General features: G+C 42.2%; 1 protein-coding gene across 2 annotated transcripts in view; it reads right to left on the reverse strand.

Moving 5' to 3' along the window:
• Window positions 1-18148, reverse strand: part of ltk (leukocyte receptor tyrosine kinase) — a 68329-nt gene that overhangs the window by 15766 nt on the left and 34415 nt on the right. For both annotated transcript variants that reach the window (XM_029713850.1, XM_029713849.1), the window contains exons 7-17: window positions 15938-16087; window positions 13683-13783; window positions 13247-13407; window positions 12876-12970; window positions 9513-9611; window positions 9092-9266; window positions 7914-8064; window positions 7576-7695; window positions 7029-7185; window positions 6355-6537; window positions 29-127 (exon numbers count right to left, since the gene is read on the reverse strand). In XM_029713850.1, coding sequence (XP_029569710.1) covers window positions 29-127; window positions 6355-6537; window positions 7029-7185; window positions 7576-7695; window positions 7914-8064; window positions 9092-9266; window positions 9513-9611; window positions 12876-12970; window positions 13247-13407; window positions 13683-13783; window positions 15938-16087 — 1491 coding nt within the window. The remainder of the gene's footprint in view (window positions 1-28; window positions 128-6354; window positions 6538-7028; window positions 7186-7575; window positions 7696-7913; window positions 8065-9091; window positions 9267-9512; window positions 9612-12875; window positions 12971-13246; window positions 13408-13682; window positions 13784-15937; window positions 16088-18148) is intronic.

Below are 18148 nucleotides of genomic sequence, written 5' to 3' on the forward strand. Positions count from 1 at the left end.
ACACTGATGTAGTAGGAGAAAGCCTTACCTGCCAGCGGCTGGAGAAATATCTCCCCCATGGGATGAACAAAGGAGATGCCATCCTGACCGCCCGCTGTGATGTCATCAGTCAGCGCGGCATCGCCACCTTGATTTAGATTAAACACGATATTAAAGATAAGTGCATGTTTGAGCTAATAATAATGGCTTATTATTGCCTGCACAACATCTGCTGACATTATAAGTGGCAATCTTCCTTTTGAACAAAAAAGGTCTGGGCAGAGGGAGAGTATGTATGGTATATTAACAATGCTGAAAGAAATCAAATGTCTCTCAATCTATCTGTTCATATCTTGATCGTTCAACCAATTCGGTGCCTTTTGAAAAGTGTCATTTGGTTTAAAAAAAAAAAAATCATAAAGAACACATGTTCAACTTCATAAAAAAGTTTTCCCATCTCAAGATCTCAAAAATTCTCAAAATTACGATAGTAAATGTCTATTAAGTACCAAATAAAGTAACAGGGTTGACCATAACAGGTTTATTATCAATCAGCCATAAAGCCCCTTGTGACAGGGGTATTGAATGCAAAAATCCAATAGTTGGCCTAAAATCAGTTTATGTGACAAAACAAGCAGGTATAGTGTAGAGAATCATTTTACCATCTAAACTGTGAAATATATTTTCCATAATCAAACATTTTGTATTTTCAGCTGTTTGAAACTGGTGTACAAAACATCAAAGTAAAAGACACAAAAACATAGAAATAGCGCATATAGAACAGATCTACCGCTTTTTAGACTTGCTTTCAATGAGAATGACATACACTACATCACCAAAAGTATGTGGACAAGCCTTAGTGTATTAGTGGACTCAGCTATTTCAGCCACACCCGTTGCTGACAGGTGTATAAAATCGAGCACACAGCCATGCAATCTCCAGAGACAAACATTGGCAGTAGAATGTCGGGTAATGAAGAGTTCAGTGACTTTCAATGTGACACTGTCATAAGATGCCACCTTTCCAACAAGTCAGTTCGTCAAATCTCTGCCCTGCTAGAGCTGCCCCAGTCAACTGAAAGTGCTGTTATTGTGAAGTGGAAACGTCTAAGAGCAACAATGGCTCAGTCGCGAAGTGGTAGGCCACACAAGCTCACAGAACGTGACTCAGTTGCAACACTCACTACCGAGTTCCAAACTGCCTCTGGAAGCAATGTCAGCACAATAACTGTTCGTTGGGAGCTTCATGAAATGGGTTTCCATGGCCGAGCAGCCGCACACAAGTCTAAGATCACCATGCGCAATGCCAAGTGTAGGCTGGAGTGGTGTAAAGCTCGCCACCATTGTAATCTGGAGCAGTGGAAACGCGTTCTCTGGAGTGATGAATAACGCTTCACCATCTGGCAGTCCGACGGACTAATCTGTGGAGGATGCCAGGAGATTGCTACCTGCCCCAATGGATAGTGCCAACTGTAAAGTTTGGTGGAGGAGGAATAATGGTCTGGGGCTGTTTTTCATGGTTCAGGCTAGACCCCTTAGTTCCAGTGAAGGGAAATATTAACACTTCAGCATACAATGACATTCTAGACAATGACATTATAGACTATTTTGTGCTTCCAACTTTGTGGCAACGGTTTGGGGAAGGCCCTTTCCTGTTTTAGCACGACAATGCCCCCGTGCACAAAGCAAGGTCCATACAGAATGGTTTGTTGAGATCAATGGGGAAGAACTTGCCTGGCCTGCACAGAGCCCTGACCTCAACCCCATCGAACACCTTTGGGATGAATTGGAACGCTGACTGCGAGCCAGGCCGAATCGCCCAAATTCAGTGCCCGACCTCACTTATGCTCTTTCGGCTGAATGGAAGCAAGTCCCCGCAGCAATGTTCCAACATCTAGTGGAAAGTATTCCCAGAAGAGTGGAGGTTGTTATAGCAGCAAAGCGGGGACCAACTCCATATTAATGCCCATGATTTTGGAATGAGATGTTTGACGAGCAGGTGTCCATATACTTTTGATCATGTAGTGTGACATGTAATAAATAATAATCTTCAGAAATGACTTTGTCAAAGTAACAAAATAAACAGGGCTTTACAATGACGCTGAATTTTTTTGAAATATTGGGGTTAGGTGTGTTAAAATCTTCCTAGAAATCCCTTACAGAAAAAACACATGTGGTCTTATGTGAAGTTAATGTGATAATATGTGACAACATGTAAAAGCAACATGTGATAACATGAAACTACACATGTGAAAACATGATCTCATGTGAAATAAATGTGACAACATAGGGATGCAAAATTTCTACGTGATACCATGAAACTAGAAATTTGAGCACGTGAACCCATGATCTCATGTGAAATAAATGTGGAACAGGAATAAACATTTCAAGTTTTTCCAAATGTGAAAATGCAATTCCACATGTGCAAGTTACATTTTCATGTGAATGTTTTGCACGTGGAAGTTCAATTTTCACATGTAAAACATTTTCCATCAGAGTTCGATTTTCTGCAATTTACATGTGAGGTGAAAACATGTTATTCTCCTCACATGTGAAAAAGTGGTTTTAACATGTGAACTCTAAATGTGATACATGTGAACATATGGTTCCACATATGAACAACTGACCTAACAAGTCTCTTTTTTTTTTACATGTGAACATTTCAGCTCAACATATGAAAACAGCTATTTCACATGTGAAAATGCGAAGTTCATGTGTTTTTTTGTTGTAGGGAAGGAAATTATATGGAGGTTTTAAAAGTAAGTGGGATGCTGTTCAGCTAAAATACTGCAAAAGATCTTTAACCAATGACAATATGATAACATTTGACATGATCAATTACTACTGACGTTTCAATATGACACCACCTGGGATTTGAACTCACAGCCTCTGGATTTGGGGTATGCTGATTTTTCTGCTGCATCACAAAGTCTGTAGCATTCCTCTACACATTCATTAATTATAATAAATCTCTGCCTTTAGCATTACGGATAATCCTGAATGAATCGCACAAATATCATATCCCCAAGACATGCTAACCTCTCACCATTACAGTAACAGGGGAGGTTAGCATTTTATATCATACCCCCAAGACATGCTAACCTCTCACCATTACAATAACAGTGGAGGTTAGCATTTTTGGGGGGGGGGGGTATGATATTTGTGCATCTGTAACTTTCTCACTGATCATTATTCACAATTCATTCAGGATTATCCACAATCATGGTAGCATCGACATTAATGTAGAAGTGTTTAGAAACATATTCTATACTTATTCACAATAAAATTGACTCCAAATGACACAATACATTATTTACCATTAATTTCTATTGGGCACAACATAATCTGAAACACAACCAAAACAAACAGTAAATGCATCCAGCAAATGTGTAGAGTCACAAGCTTGATGTAGTCATTGCGTGCTATGAATATGGGACCAAATTCTTAACTTTTTACAACTCTAATACACATATAAGTGAATTTGTACAAATACTTTTGGTCCCCTAAAATCGGGGGGGACTATGTACAAAAAGTGCTGTAATTTCTGAACAGGGGTTTTCTGTATAGTTGTCTAATGTTGGTGGGTCATATTATTCTGTTTAAATAAACATACACAATGTAATCATGTATGTCAAAGTGTGTCAAGTATGTAAGTTGAAAACACTATGTTAAAAGATATACAGTGGCAAGAAAGTGAACCCTTTGGAATTAGCTGGATTTCTGCGTAAATTGGTCATCAAATTTGATCTGATCTTCATCTAAGTCGCAACAATAGACAACCATAGTGTGCTTAAACTAATAACAGACAAATTATTGTATTTTTCTTGTCTATATTGAATACATAATTTAAACATTCATAGTGTAGGTTGGAAAAAGTATGTGAACCCCTAGGCTAATCATTTCTCCAAAAGCTAATTGGACTCAGGAGTCAGCTAACCTGGATTCCAATCAATGAGACGAGATTGGAGATGTTGGTTAGAGCTGCCTTGCCCTATAAAAAACACTCACAAAATTTGAGTTTGCTATTCACAAGAAGCATTGTCTGATGTGAACCATGTCTCAAACAAAGATATCGCAGAAGACATAAGAATTGTTGACTTGTATAAAGCTGGAAAGGGCTACAAAAGTATCTCTAAAAGCCTTGATGTTCATCAGTCTATGGTAAGCAAATTGTCAATAAATCGAGTAGGTTCAGCACTGTTACTACTCTCCATAGGAGTGGCCGTCCTGCAAAGATGATTGCAAGAGCACAGTGCAGAATGCTCAGTGAGGTTAAGAAGAATCCTAGTGTCAGCTAAAGACTTACAGAAATCTCTGAAACATGCCAACATCTCTGTTGACGAGTCTACGATACATAAAACACTAAACAAAAATGATGTTCATGGGAGGACACCACGGAAGAAGCCACTGCTGTCCAAAAAAAAACATTGCTGCATGTCTTAAGTTTGTGCACCTGGATGTTCCACAGCGCTACTGGCAAAATATTCTGTGGACAGATGAAACTACAGTTGAGTTGTTTGGAAGGAACACACAATACTATGTGAGGAGAAAAAAAGGCACACCACATCAAAACCTCATCCCAACTGTAAAGTATGGTGGAGGGAGCATCATGGTTTGGGGCTGCTTTGCTGCCTCAGGGCCCGGGCAGCTTGCAATCATCGACGGAAAAATTAATTCCCAAGTTTATCAAAACATTTTGCAGGAGAATGTTAGGCTATCTGTCCGCCAATTGAAGCTCAACAGAAGTTGGTTGATGCAACAGGACAACGACCCAAAACACAGAAGTAAATCAACAACAGAGTGGCTTCAACAGAATAAAATACGTCTTCTGGAGTGGCCCAGTCAGAGTCCTGACCTCAACCCGATTTAGATGCTGTGGCATGACCTCAAGAAAGCAGTTCACACCAGATATCCTAAGAATATTGCTGAACTGAAACAGTTTTGTAAAGAGGAATGGTCCAAAATTTCTCTTGACCGTTGAGCAGGTCTGATCAGCAACTACAGAAAAAGTTTGGTTGAGGTTATTGCGTCCAAAGGAGGGTCAACCAGTTATTAAATCCAAGGGTGTCACATACTTTTTCCACCCTGCACTGTGAATGTTTACACGGTGTGTTCAATAAAGACATAAGAACATATCATTGTTTAGTTAAAGCAGACTGTGTTTGTCTATTGTTGTGACCTAGATGAAGCTCAGATCAAATTTTATGACCAATTTATGCAGAAATCCAGGTATTTCCAAAGGGTTCACATACGTTTTCTTGCCACTGTACAGTTTGTGTGTGTATCCTATGTCACGCCCTGACCATAGAGAGCCTTTTAATTTTCTATTTTGGTTAGGTCGGGGTGTGACTAGGGTGGGTAATCTAGTGTGTGTATTTCTTTGTTGGCCTGGCATGGTTCCCAATCAGAGGCAGCTGTTTAGCATTGTCTCTGATTGGGGATCATATTTAGGCAGCCATTTCCCCACTGTGTTTTGTGGGATCTTGTTTATGTGTAGTTGTGTGTGAGCACTCCATAGCTTCACGTGTTCGTTTATTTTTTATTGTTTTTTGAGAGTTTCATTTAATAAACATGTGGAACCCAGATCACGCTGTGCTTTGGTCCGAGTATGCTTCCAATGACGTTCGTGACATCCTAACTACTCATTTTTGTTTGCAGGACATCACCTGTGAAATCTCATGTAAAAAATATAAAGGTTATGTGATCACGTGAAAATCCAAGTGAAACTTCATGTGAAAAATCATCCCGTGAAGTGTTCCAAAAACACATAGTTTTACATGATTTCACACAGGCCAAACATGGACATCTCACATGTGAAATCATGTGGTTTTTACGTAAGGAGTGAAACAAGTCTTTATTCATAAAAAAAAAATCAGATTTATTGAATTCCCTATGTGGTCTATATTAAATGGCACCTCATTTAATATAACAGGCTTTTAAAATGCAATATTGGTGCACAACATCTACTTAAAATATCAAAGGCACTCTTTTCATGGAACGACCCATCTCCTCTCAATTATGTTTGCAGAGGAGCCAAATGGAACACCCAATCTTATCAATCAATGAAGTACAACTTTCTTCCCGAGCCAGAACAAGAAGCAGGGCCTTTCATGATCTCAGTATGGTTTAAACTGTCTCATATCAGTACATTCAGAACGGCCTGTGAGTTTTGTCACCAATCCACAGCTAGTAAATCATACTAGATAAAGACAGAAAAGCATCTGAATATTGTCAGCCTGCCCCTTTCCTTGGGGCCAATGGAAATTCTCCAGCATAAATATCTTGTCAGATTCATCCTACAATAACAGTATAACAGTACAACATATAGGAAAGCAGTAAATATTAGTATTATTATTATGTGTGTGTGTGAGCTTACCTCTGTATCCACCTCCTCCTCCTCCAGCAGTGCAGGCTCCCCCTCCCCCTCCAAACCCCCCGAAGGTGGCCCAGGACAGTTTGGATAAGGCTTGGGGGCAGGAGGAACCCCCCTCGGCCCCCTCCAGGAGAGACTTCCCTGCCCACAAGTGGCTGGAGGAGTCCTTCCAACCTCCACCTCCCCCTGCAACACACACACACGCAGGCACGCACACACACCCCTCATTTAGCCATCACGCTCTCTAAACACTTCTTCCATAAATGTTTGCATAAGATGTGTCGATAATTGCTCCATAAGACCCTGCTGGTCAAAGGTGATTTAATGGGAATGTTCCATGAAGCTTTTCCAAGAACACTGACATGGTACTGCCATATACAGTATGCTGTTTCTCCCTTTTCAACAGTTGCATAAGTCAAAAGGCTGTAACCAAGATTATGAGCAGACCCAATGGATAACCAGTCCAGCCACAGGACCAGCTTCTTAATACAAACACATGCACTCCTGCCCTTTCTCTGACACACTCTTGTCCTGTCTCCTGAAGACACTCAAGTAGGAGCTTTAGCAGTCAGAGGAATGAAAGCCTTATGTTTTCAGGAAGCAGATCGTTAGCTCTGTGAAGAGAATCAGGGCGAAGGGCCACATGGAGGGGGTGAGGTAAAGGCAACCCTACCAACCTGCTGCCCCAGTCCTGCCGTTGGAGCTGGTGGCCACCGTGTCATTCTCATACTGCTCTAGAGGGATCTGGTCCAAGCTGCTCTCTGGGTCCTCCAGGTAGGCTTTACCTCCACCACCAGCTGCTATGAGTAGAGGCACCAGTTCTCCACCCTCCATCTGGCAGGGGTCACAGTCAAACACAGTAAAAGCTTTTAGAGCACCCCTCTACCCTCTGTCATAGTCCATCATGCAACTTAGGGGCCAGTCCAGCGTTACGAAGACATACAACTTCTAGGTTAAAGGGCTCTTGTGATACAAACCAGTTAACATAACCTCTGACCTCTACTGCTTGTAAATACATCTGTAGAAAAATACCATAATAAATGATCTTTTAGAATTCCTTCAGAACTTTTTTGAAGCTTATAAACCGGTTCATATCTAGCAGCTACAGTACATCTGCTTCCGATGGACACCAGCATGGCTTTCATTTTGTGTAGATGAGGTAAAGGTGGAAAAGAGTTGAATCAAGTTATGTTGAGATTAGGGACTCCTTTCAGGGACTCTTACGTTGTAGATATAGGTGGCTCCTCCGCCGCCTCCTCCACCACCTGCCCAATCATCCCCAGTGAACTCATCTTCTATCACTGAGGATTCCCCCAGGCAGATCTCCTGTGTCAGAGGGTTTCTCTACAGAGAACAAATGGATGTGGTCAGATCAGAGAGAGAGAGAGTGGCTGCTAGTCTGAAATTATATTTTCCTACCATCAGGAGGAAAATACTGTCTGGATGGCACCTGAGGTACCAGGAAGTAATCAAACGTTGAAAGAAAACGAAACACTTTGAACAGCAGGTTATCCATCCAATCTGTCACCAGAGGTGGCCTAACTCTCCACTCTAACACTCACCCCTGGACAGGCATCCTCCCCTTGATGTCCCACCAGTATATACAGGATGTCTCCCTTCTCCAAAGGGAAGATGGCTGAGATGAAGACTCCGTGGGAACGCTTGTTGTGGTTCTTTGCTCCTTTGCCACCTGCAGCTCCATAGGCTGAGATCCTGAGGAAGGCACAGTAAACATGTGATGAGACCACTGAAGGCCATGTTTGGTGCTTGGGTGACCTTATAACAGTGGCTACTCAATTAATTACAAGTGAGCATTGCAGAAAGGAGGCAAAAAAGCCATGTTGGTTTGGTCTCTATAGTGCATCAGAAGTTTTGCAGCACTTCAAATCAGACTGTAACACTGGCAATGCCAAGGCTTTGCCTGACTGACTTGTCTCATCAGCTTGTATCATCAGATGAAATCAGGGTAAATATTCTGTAGTTTTACTGTAATCAGAGCTCAGCTGAACCCCCCGACAACAACATACCAATGCTAACAAAGAAGAGCAGAGAAGCTCCCTGATACCCACTTCTTGTCTTTCTTTACCCCTTTTAACATCTAGTGTTATGGAGCTCATTGTAATGCCCCATGACTAGACCAGCAACTACAATAAATGAGTTCAAAGTCTTGGCTTGGCAGGGGCCAGATTAGGAAGAGAGAGTGAGCAGTGAGCACAGACAGACTAATCTATGCCTCCAGCTGGTGAGTCACGCTTCTCACTCTGCCTCAGTCTTACACACACACACACACACACACACACACACACACACACACACACACACACACACACACACACACACACACACACACACACACACACACACACACACACACACACCACACCACACCACATAGTCTGATCCCATGTAAGACCCCCCCATCTCCTAACCTGGATGATGTGGAAATCAATCTTGACACTCCAGACACTTGCCTATATTCTATAGGTCTAGCGGATATGTGACATGAAGGTGATGGTAGTATTTAACCTGTATTCATTCAGTTGACTGATGTCTCAGGTAAGGCTGCTTCCTGCCAGCTGTCAATACTGATGTGCAGTTACAATCATTGGTCAGGGGGCTTGTTTCAAGAATCTTTACCCTAGGGTTTAGTCTAGTGTTCCGACTGCAAAAGCAGTTGTTCTCTCTCTGTGGCTTTCATATTTCTGCAAGATTAGAATAACATAGCAAAATTTCCACCCACATGTATCTGTTGGTGGCTGGTACCCTCCAGGTCTGCACTCCTTTGAACGGGCCCTCCTTGCCCACGGTGACACTGACATTGGTGTTGCGGTATGCGCTGTCACACTGGGCCTGGGTGGGACCTCGGGGGCCACTGGCCCCACAGGATGTGAACCACCAGGTCATCAGGGACACCTCTGAGGAGAGGAGACAGACACATGAGTCACATGTCAGTCAACAAACAAACTCCCTGTGTTGCATGGAAAGGAGAGAGACATACATATAGTGGAGCAGCTGCTGAGGAAATCAAAGGAAATTACTTTAATGGATGCACCTGGTGTATTATGCAAAATTGAGGGGAAAAGCTCTACGAAAATCGAATTGCAAAGGCCATTGGTCATAGAAAGGCTAAAGATATTCCATTAGAACAGCTGGGAGTGTACCTGAGGCAGAGGGCTCTGGGAGGGGGCTGAAGAAATCCAGTTCACTGATGGAGTCCATTTCATGGAAGAATCTGTGTCCGAGCAGCAGGGAGTTGAGATCTGAGAGGCGGGAGACAGACACATTCATCTCTACAGTCTACAGACGGACCAGAAAAGCATTCTCTTTCATACGACATCTATTAATAATGGTTTCTTCAAAGACGGAGACAGAGATAGGATTTAGAGCATAGACGTGTTTTTGTGAGGGCAGGATACAGTCCAGTTGAGTTTATAAAAAGGCATAAGCTGCAGGATTGAGGAGAAAGACAGACAGACTTATGGAGAAAGTGGAGAAAGACAAAGGGGCTTCAGGAAATAAGTCATAATTGTGAGGGAGGACATTGTGAAAGTCTTAGCAGGAGACAAGATAAGGGAGGTTATGACTTAGGAGCTGTAATTAGCTGTGGAATTCTGGAGGGTCTGGAGATGTTCTACAGTAAAACGTAATAGGGCCGATAAATCTGCGTGCCGATCATAGCACGCCCAACTGGTGCCTGTCTGGCGTCGACAACCCGCAGCCACCAGTACCATTTGCCTTGCACCAGACTCTGCAAGCCCTCCCACCTCCCTCCCAACATTTACCTAACCGCATTGTCAATTCCTATCAAATTAAACTAATGTTGGCAGGCTTCGGACCAAAGAGTTTCATGGTAGAGAAGAATCGATGGAGCGAAGAAGATGTGTCCTCGAGCGTGACAATAACTTGACACTGGAACCCACTGTTGGCGTACAATTTTATTGTCGGATTGCAGATTTCGAATCCCGTGGAGACGCATTCTACGTCGGTTTCCCTCTTTCAGAAGCAATCAGGCAGTGTGTGTATCATTGGGCCTCCTGGGTAGCTCTCCAGCTGCGTTGGAAACAGTGGTTAGCCATCGCATCTGTGTGCATCATTCTTTCGGTTAAGACTCCTCTCTGTCTTTGACTGTTCTTCAACAGCTCTATTGTTTCCAGTCATAAGAAATGCTCTATCAGCCACAGGGCTCTCCAGAGGGTGGTGCGGTCTGCCCAACGCATCACCGGGGGCATACTACCTGCCCTACAGGACATCTACAGCACCCGATGTCACAGGAAGGCCAAAAAGATCATCAAGGACAACAACCACCCGAGCCACGGCCTGTTCACACCGCTATCATCCAGAAGGCGAGGTCAGTACAGTTGCATCAAAGCTGGGACCGAGAGACTGAAAAACAGCTTCTATCTCAAGGCCATCAGACTGTTAAATAGTCATCACTAGGCGGCTTCCACCCGGTTACGTAACCCTGCACCTTAAAGGCTGCTGCCCCATATACATAGACTTTGAAATCACTGGCCACTTTAATAATGGAGCACTAGTCACTTTAATAATGTTTACATATTTTTGCTTTACTCAATTCATGTGTGTGTACTGGATTCTATTCTACTGTATTTTAGACTATGCCACTCCAACATTGCTCATTATATAGTATATTCCTTAATTCCATTATTTTACTTTTAGGTTTGTGTGTATTGTGTGTATTGTTGTGAATTGTTAGTATTACTGCACTGTTGGAGTTAGAAACACAAACATTTCGCTACACTGCTAAACATGTGCTAAACATGTGTGACCAATAAAATGTTATTTTATTTTATTTGATAAACGGTCTCATTTGCAACTTCATGGGAATGCATCAGTAGTTCTAATAGGGCTCTGTTCTCCACTGAATGTCATTCCTAGAACTAGACACATATGCTTTGGACTGTATTCAGGTGCTCCAGTACAAACTTCATGGCATCCCGCAGGTGAATGCCACATGTCAGTGATATTGGCAACATGAGCTTATAGCCATCATCCAGTTGACCTTTAACCCTCTAGAGTCGATGTCCGCGCCCCTTGTGTAAATGTAATTAGCATAATAGTAAATCCCCATCAAAATGTGGCAGTTTAAGCTTGAGATATCTGTTGTTGTTTTTTGCATTGGATGCGTCTCAATCCACCGCATCCGCCGATGTCGCACTTCCGCATCTGCGGTGAAAGGTGACAGAGCTGGAGAGGTGTTTGTCAGACCATGAGACATCCCGAAAATCGGTCTTCTCACAAAATCATCTGTAGCGTCTGAACAATTTGCCCTACGAACGATTTGGAAAGGTGCGACTCTCACGAACACGTACATGTCGTTTGCTCGTCTGAAGGTCCCCCGGTACCAGTAGAAAAAAAAATTGTACAAAAGTGTTAGAAAACATTAGGAAAACCTACTCTTTCCATGACTTAGAGTGACCAGGTGAATCCAGGTGAAAGCTATGATCCCTTATTGATGTCACTTGTTAAATCCACATCAATCAGTGTAGATGAAGGGTAGGAGACAGGTTAAAGAAGGATTTTTAAGCCTTGAGACAATTGAGTCATGGATTGTGTATGTGTGCCATTCAGAGGGTGAATGGGCAAGACACAAGATTTACAGTAAGTGCCTTTGAACGGGGTAGAGTAGTAGGTGCCAGGCGCACCGGTTTATGTCAAGAACCGCAACGCTGCTGGGTTTTTCACACGCAACAGTTTCCCGTTTGTATCAAGAATGGTCCACCGCCCAAAGGACATCCAGCCAACTTGACACAACTGTGGGAAGCATCGGAGTCAACATGGACCAGCATCCAGGTGGAATGTTTTCGACACCTTGTAGAGTTGGTGCCCCGATGAATTGAGGCTGTTCTGAGGGCAAATGGGTGGGGTGCAACTCAATACTAGGAAGGTGTCCATAATGTTTGGTATACTCAGTGTATGTGGAGACTGTTTAGTGCCAAAAATAAGGGTTGAATGTAAAAAAATATATATATATATATATACACAAATGTTTCCGGATGTTTCTTATATCTCTTAGATATATCTCTCAGACACTTCAGAGCAAACTTCATTTTTTGGGACTGTTGTTCCATGTAGTGAATCTGTTTTTCAATGCGTTTGTATGGGCTAATAGCAGTAAAGCCAAATCAAATGTTTGATCAAATCATTTTTGTATAATTGTTTTGATACTTCAAGGGGTCTTAAAATACACATTCAAATAGCTAAATTATCCTTGGTATGACCTTCTTAAAACAATTCAATATAGCTTAGTACGGGGCTTAGACTGTAATGGGTTAAGGAATCTTATTAGCTATATCTTTATGAAAGAGGCCCCTCTCAATCAGTATGTAATCTTAAGACATTTAGGGAGTTTTACTCTATCACTGTTTGTTTGAGAGATTATTCAATGACGTGGTAGGAGCCCTCCAAATGGTTGCCCGCTGTACTCTAGCCACAAAGTATGCTACAGTATCTATAATGAGAGCTGCCTTTGTGTTGTGTACAGATTGTGTTACATGGAGGGCTACCTGTGTCAAAGCATGCTGCCCCCAGGGCGATGTCATCTAGGGCGATGTCAGCATTGGAGCCTGGTCCCCACAGAGCCTTCACCTTGAGGTGGAACCTGGGGGAACACACATCACCATGAATGGAGGGAAACACAGAATGGCATTATTTTCATATTAGTTTAATTAAGTACCACAAAGTACCTTAAATTATTTCACACATCAGTCTATGCATTTCTTATACAGTACACTACAAAAAATATATTTTGTACTAACTAACACAGTCATCATTTATTCATCAACTACAATCACTCAAGAAACGAACTTTGAGCTTTTATGTGCTGTATGTTTGACACCTCTTGTCAGTAATTTAGCAGTAAATGACGGCACTGTACCCATTGAGGAGGGCAGGTAGCTGCAGAGTGATGTCCTGCCAGTTGTCTTTCCACTGTCCAGACCTCTCCCACACCAACGGGGACGCAACAGTACTGTTATCCTCTAGCGACAGCAGCACGGTGCCATTAAAATCCCCATAGAGATACAGGGAGAAATGCAACTGCAGACAGAGACATTGAGAACAGACGTTACGGTGAATCTCATGACATACTACTTGAAGACTTGAACATGGCTTAACCACCTGTGACCACCTGACTAATTATAAAAAATGTAAGACTTGGCTACGGTTGTGAGATTCTGGCATCTTTGAGGGTGTTTCTAAAACTTCCTTAATGAGGATGTCTAGAACTCATCCGTGAGTCATCAGTGAGCATGTAGTTAGTAGGGGAGATTGCAAGGAAGCCATTGGTGGAAAGATATGTCTATTTTTCTCACCTGACAGGCTATGGTAGAGACCGGTCGGGGGAAGGAGGAACTTCGGACAGACGCTTTAATACTGGAACTGTTCCCTCTCACCGCCAGGAACAGGAAGTGCCCTGGGGGGGAGACAATAACCGCAACACTGAGGGGAGTGAACACTGAAATAATTTTGCACCACTCAAAAGGGCATGACTGATAGAGCTCTGAAGAGAACAGCTTGTCAGTCCTCATCTGCAAAACACTATATATTGCCTTGGTGCAGTGCTTGTTAATTTGGAATGAAACCAATTGGAGCTATAAACTGAAATGCAGAAGTCAGTGACAGGAAATCAATTCTGCAGAAACATGGCACGTTTTACCTCACACCACATCATGCTGGGCTAAATATAAAGTATTCGAGTATTATAACTGATTATAAATCATCTACAAACTTTCCAAAGGATGTTTTGAAAATATATTCAGTGATAACCCCATAGTGCAGGAGTATTCAACACTTACCCTACGAGGTCTGGAGCCTGCTGGCAGGAGTATTTAACTCTTACCCTACGAGGTCTGGAGCCTGCTGGCAGGAGTATTCAACACTTACCCTACGAGGTCTGGAGCCAGCTGGCAGGAGTATTTAACTCTTACCCTACGAGGTCTGGAGCCTGCTGGCAGGAGTATTTAACTCTTACCCTACGAGGTCTGGAGCCTGCTGGCAGGAGTATTCAACACTTACCCTACGAGGTCTGGAGCCAGCTGGCAGGAGTATTTAACTCTTACCCTACGAGGTCTGGAGCCTGCTGGCAGGAGTATTCAACTCTTACCCTACGAGGTCTGGAGCCTGCTGGCAGGAGTATTCAACTCTTACCCTACGAGGTCTGGAGCCTGCTGGCAGGAAAATTCAACTCTTACCCTACGAGTGTCACGGATCCCTCCAGTACTTTCATTACGCACACCTGTCCCCTATTCCCACTGATTAGTAATTGTATAAGTGTGCCCTTGGTTTACCAGTGTCCTGTCGATTATTGTTACAATGTCCGTTGGTTCGTGTGAGTACCTGCGCTGTGTGTTTTGGCTTTCGTGCCATTGTGGATTGCACAGATGATTACGGGTCTCATCCCGTGTGTTAATCATTGTGTGCTTGTGTTATTTATTCGAGGTACTCCTCGCTCTTTTGTTTGGGTTTCAAACCTGTGTTTTGTATAGTGTTTGTTTGGTCTTCGTCCCTGTGCCTTTACACGGCACGCTGTAATTTGAGTATAATAAAAAAAACTATTACGCATTCCTGGGGTCTGTCTCCAGAATCCTTTATACCAACGTGACAACGAGGTCTGGAGCCTGCTGGTTTTCTATTCTTCCTAATAATTAATTGCACCCACCTGGTGTGCCAGGTCTAATCTTTCCCTGAACAGAGGGGAAAAGCAGTGGAACTGGCTCAGAGGTCCAGAGTTGAGTTTCAAGTTCATAAGAAATTCCTCTGACTAAGCCAGTGTTTGCCGAACTCGGTTCTGGGGTACCCCAAGGGGTGCACGTTTTGGTTTTTGCCCTAACACTAGACAGCTGGTTTAAATAATCAAAGTTTAATGATGAGTCGGTTATTTGAATCATCTGTGTAGTGCTACGGGCAAAAAACGAAATGTGCACCCCTTGGGTTCCCCAAGATAAGCCATTAGATTCCCAATGTTTTGAAAACTTGAATCTGAATAGAAATTCCATTGGAGTCAAAAAAAAAACATGGATTTCCAGTCTCTGTGTAATATGAGAAACATGGAAGGAAACCTGAAGGATCATCTTTTCCTATACAGTCTTCTCATATTTCCCCTCTCTTAGCTCAAGGACCTGATGGACAAGACTCAGCAGCACTTGAAAACCAATTCTCAGAGGACACATCTAACCCTAGAGCTGTAGGATACCATCATATCTCCATTTACAACTCCTGGTCAATTGCCTATTGGGTGCAAAAGGTGCTTATACTGATGCCTATACAAGGTGCTTATACTGTATTTCACATATGACAAAAGGGTTACAAGATTGAGCAGTGAACTGAATTTTCAGTACACTGTATGTCCACCAGTGTTTAGTGACTGAGTAAAAAACAATACCCAATTTACAGGATGAGGACCAGTCTAGAGTAAAATTGGTACTTTATACAGCACAATGCAATACCCAACCTCTATTTATGTCTAGCCTGATAGCGGTGCCATGTATACCCCCTTCAAATAAAGTGTTAGCCAGACATTTTAGGACTGGTACCCTTGGAGTGACCTGGTGTGTTTTGCACCATTTACCTTGGGTGTTTTGCAGAGCTGTCCCCAGCATGTCTTTACTGTGTTCTAGTTCCTCCCCACTGACCCTCCTCCAAGAGGACAGCTCACTGGACGTTGACCAGCCACAGGACCCAGGCTCAAAGGAACAGTGGGCTCCATAAGGCAGAGTGTCTGCATGGGGACACAGTGGACCGAAACATACTCGCTTCACTGACTCATTCAGTACCCTATACACTTATAAATACAGATACAGCTTATACAAATGAAAGCTTCTAGAAAATGATAAAATAGGACATAGTGACTAGGTCCACAGACTCACCTTTTCAAAGACCGCCTTGTACACCAATTTGAGCACTCCCAGCGCATTATCTTTTCTTCTCAGAATGTAGTGGCTCTTGAGAACGTAAAAGGAAGGCTATTCTACTGTGCTGAACCCACAGCGTCTCTCCAGGGTCACACTATTCAATAGGTCTTATTAGGTCTAAGCAGGGTAGTGTAAACAGAATTGCCCAACATTCATACAATAGAAATAGTAGTAGCAGAGCTATGCTTTTGAAACAGCTGAAATGTACGGCCATTTTCAGGATATTTGAGACTGGTTTTAATTGAGTTTTCACCTGAAATTGCAGTAACAGCTTACAGTTACATTCTGATATTGTCAACGAAGCTTTAAGAAAGGAAACCTCAACAGCATTTTTCCCCTCTTGGCTGCTCTGAGCCACCATCCAGGAAAGAAGCGTGCAGCAAGAAGCTAACCAACTCACCAGGGAATTATCAAAGTTTTCAGTCGCAATTTTGCGTTTACCTCATGTAATGACTTCCATGATATTGATAAAAATGAAGCCTGCCCACTGGGCACATCACGTCATTTCAACATGGATAATTGGGTAATATTTGGTTGAGAAGTTGATCAATAAGATTACAACCTACAGTATATTGTTTACCTTTATTTAACTAGGCAAGTCAGTTAAGAACAAATTCTTATTTACAATGACGTCCTACCCCGGCCAAAACCGGACGACGCTGGGCCAATTGTGCGCCGCCCTATGCTTGGATATTGATCCACTTAAAGACAGACAAAAGTTAGTTGAATTTCCAATGTGTTATCATATGCTTCAACCATCTAAAAGCACAACCAAATTCCAATTGAAAAACAATGTCTGGTTTTTGGTTTAGTTGGCATCCAAATGTCTAACTGCGCTTTCAACCATTTAAAGGGATACTTTGAGATTTTGACAATGAATCCCTTTATCTACTTCCCCTGAGTCGGAGGAACTCATGGATACCATTTTTATGTCTCTGCATCCAGTATGAAGGAAGTTGGAGGTAGTTTTGTGAGTTAATGCTATCTAGCGTATTAACGCAATGACTGGAAGTCTATGGTATCTACTAGCATGCTAATAGCTACCATGCACTTTCAGTCATTGCGCTAATGATAGTTAGCAATTGCGCTAGTTAGTGACTTCCTTCAAACTGCACGCAGAGACATAAAAATGGTATCCACCAGTTCATCTGACTCGGGGGAAGTAGATAAAGGGCTTAATTGCCAAAATCCTGAAGTGTCCCTTTAAAAGCACACTAAAGTTCATGGGAATACAATGTCAGATATTTTGTTTATTTATACATCAGATTAATCTGTTATTGCTGCGCTTCGTCTAATAACAGATGCAAATGACCTGGATTGCAGTTGAGATTACATTAAAAGTACATGGTGCAAGTGATCAATGCCGTTCGAGATTCTGCACAGAATTTAACAGCAATTGTGAAGATCTCTACTGACCTCCGATGACCTATCTTGAACATCCACACTTTATATACAGTAATAACATAAGAAGAAATGTATAGTTTGAGTAACCTCAAAATATGGCCATAGATGTGTTACTCATTTCAAAGTTGAATGTTACATTAGTTTGTTAGATAACCTTAACTTTAGGCTATTTAATATATTACAAAATGAATATTGGATTGTGTTTGGTTGAGAACACAACCAAATAACAACTTTTAAATTAGATATATCTACTGCTTGGTTAGTTCCATCTGAGCCACTGGCTTAATCCCATTCTTTAATTGGTATTTTTGGTTGAGTTGGAAATGTGAATCCAACATATAATTTGTTAACTTGTTGACAAGTTAATAGGCTATTTAATTTATTTCAAAAGTGATACTGAATTGTGTTTGGTTGTCAAGAATTCTTTCCACCTCATAGCTTGTTTTTTGTTCTGCCATGCACTG

This window comes from Salmo trutta, chromosome 25 (genome assembly GCF_901001165.1).
Source record: "Salmo trutta chromosome 25, fSalTru1.1, whole genome shotgun sequence".
In the NCBI taxonomy this organism is placed as follows: Eukaryota; Metazoa; Chordata; class Actinopteri; order Salmoniformes; family Salmonidae; genus Salmo; species Salmo trutta.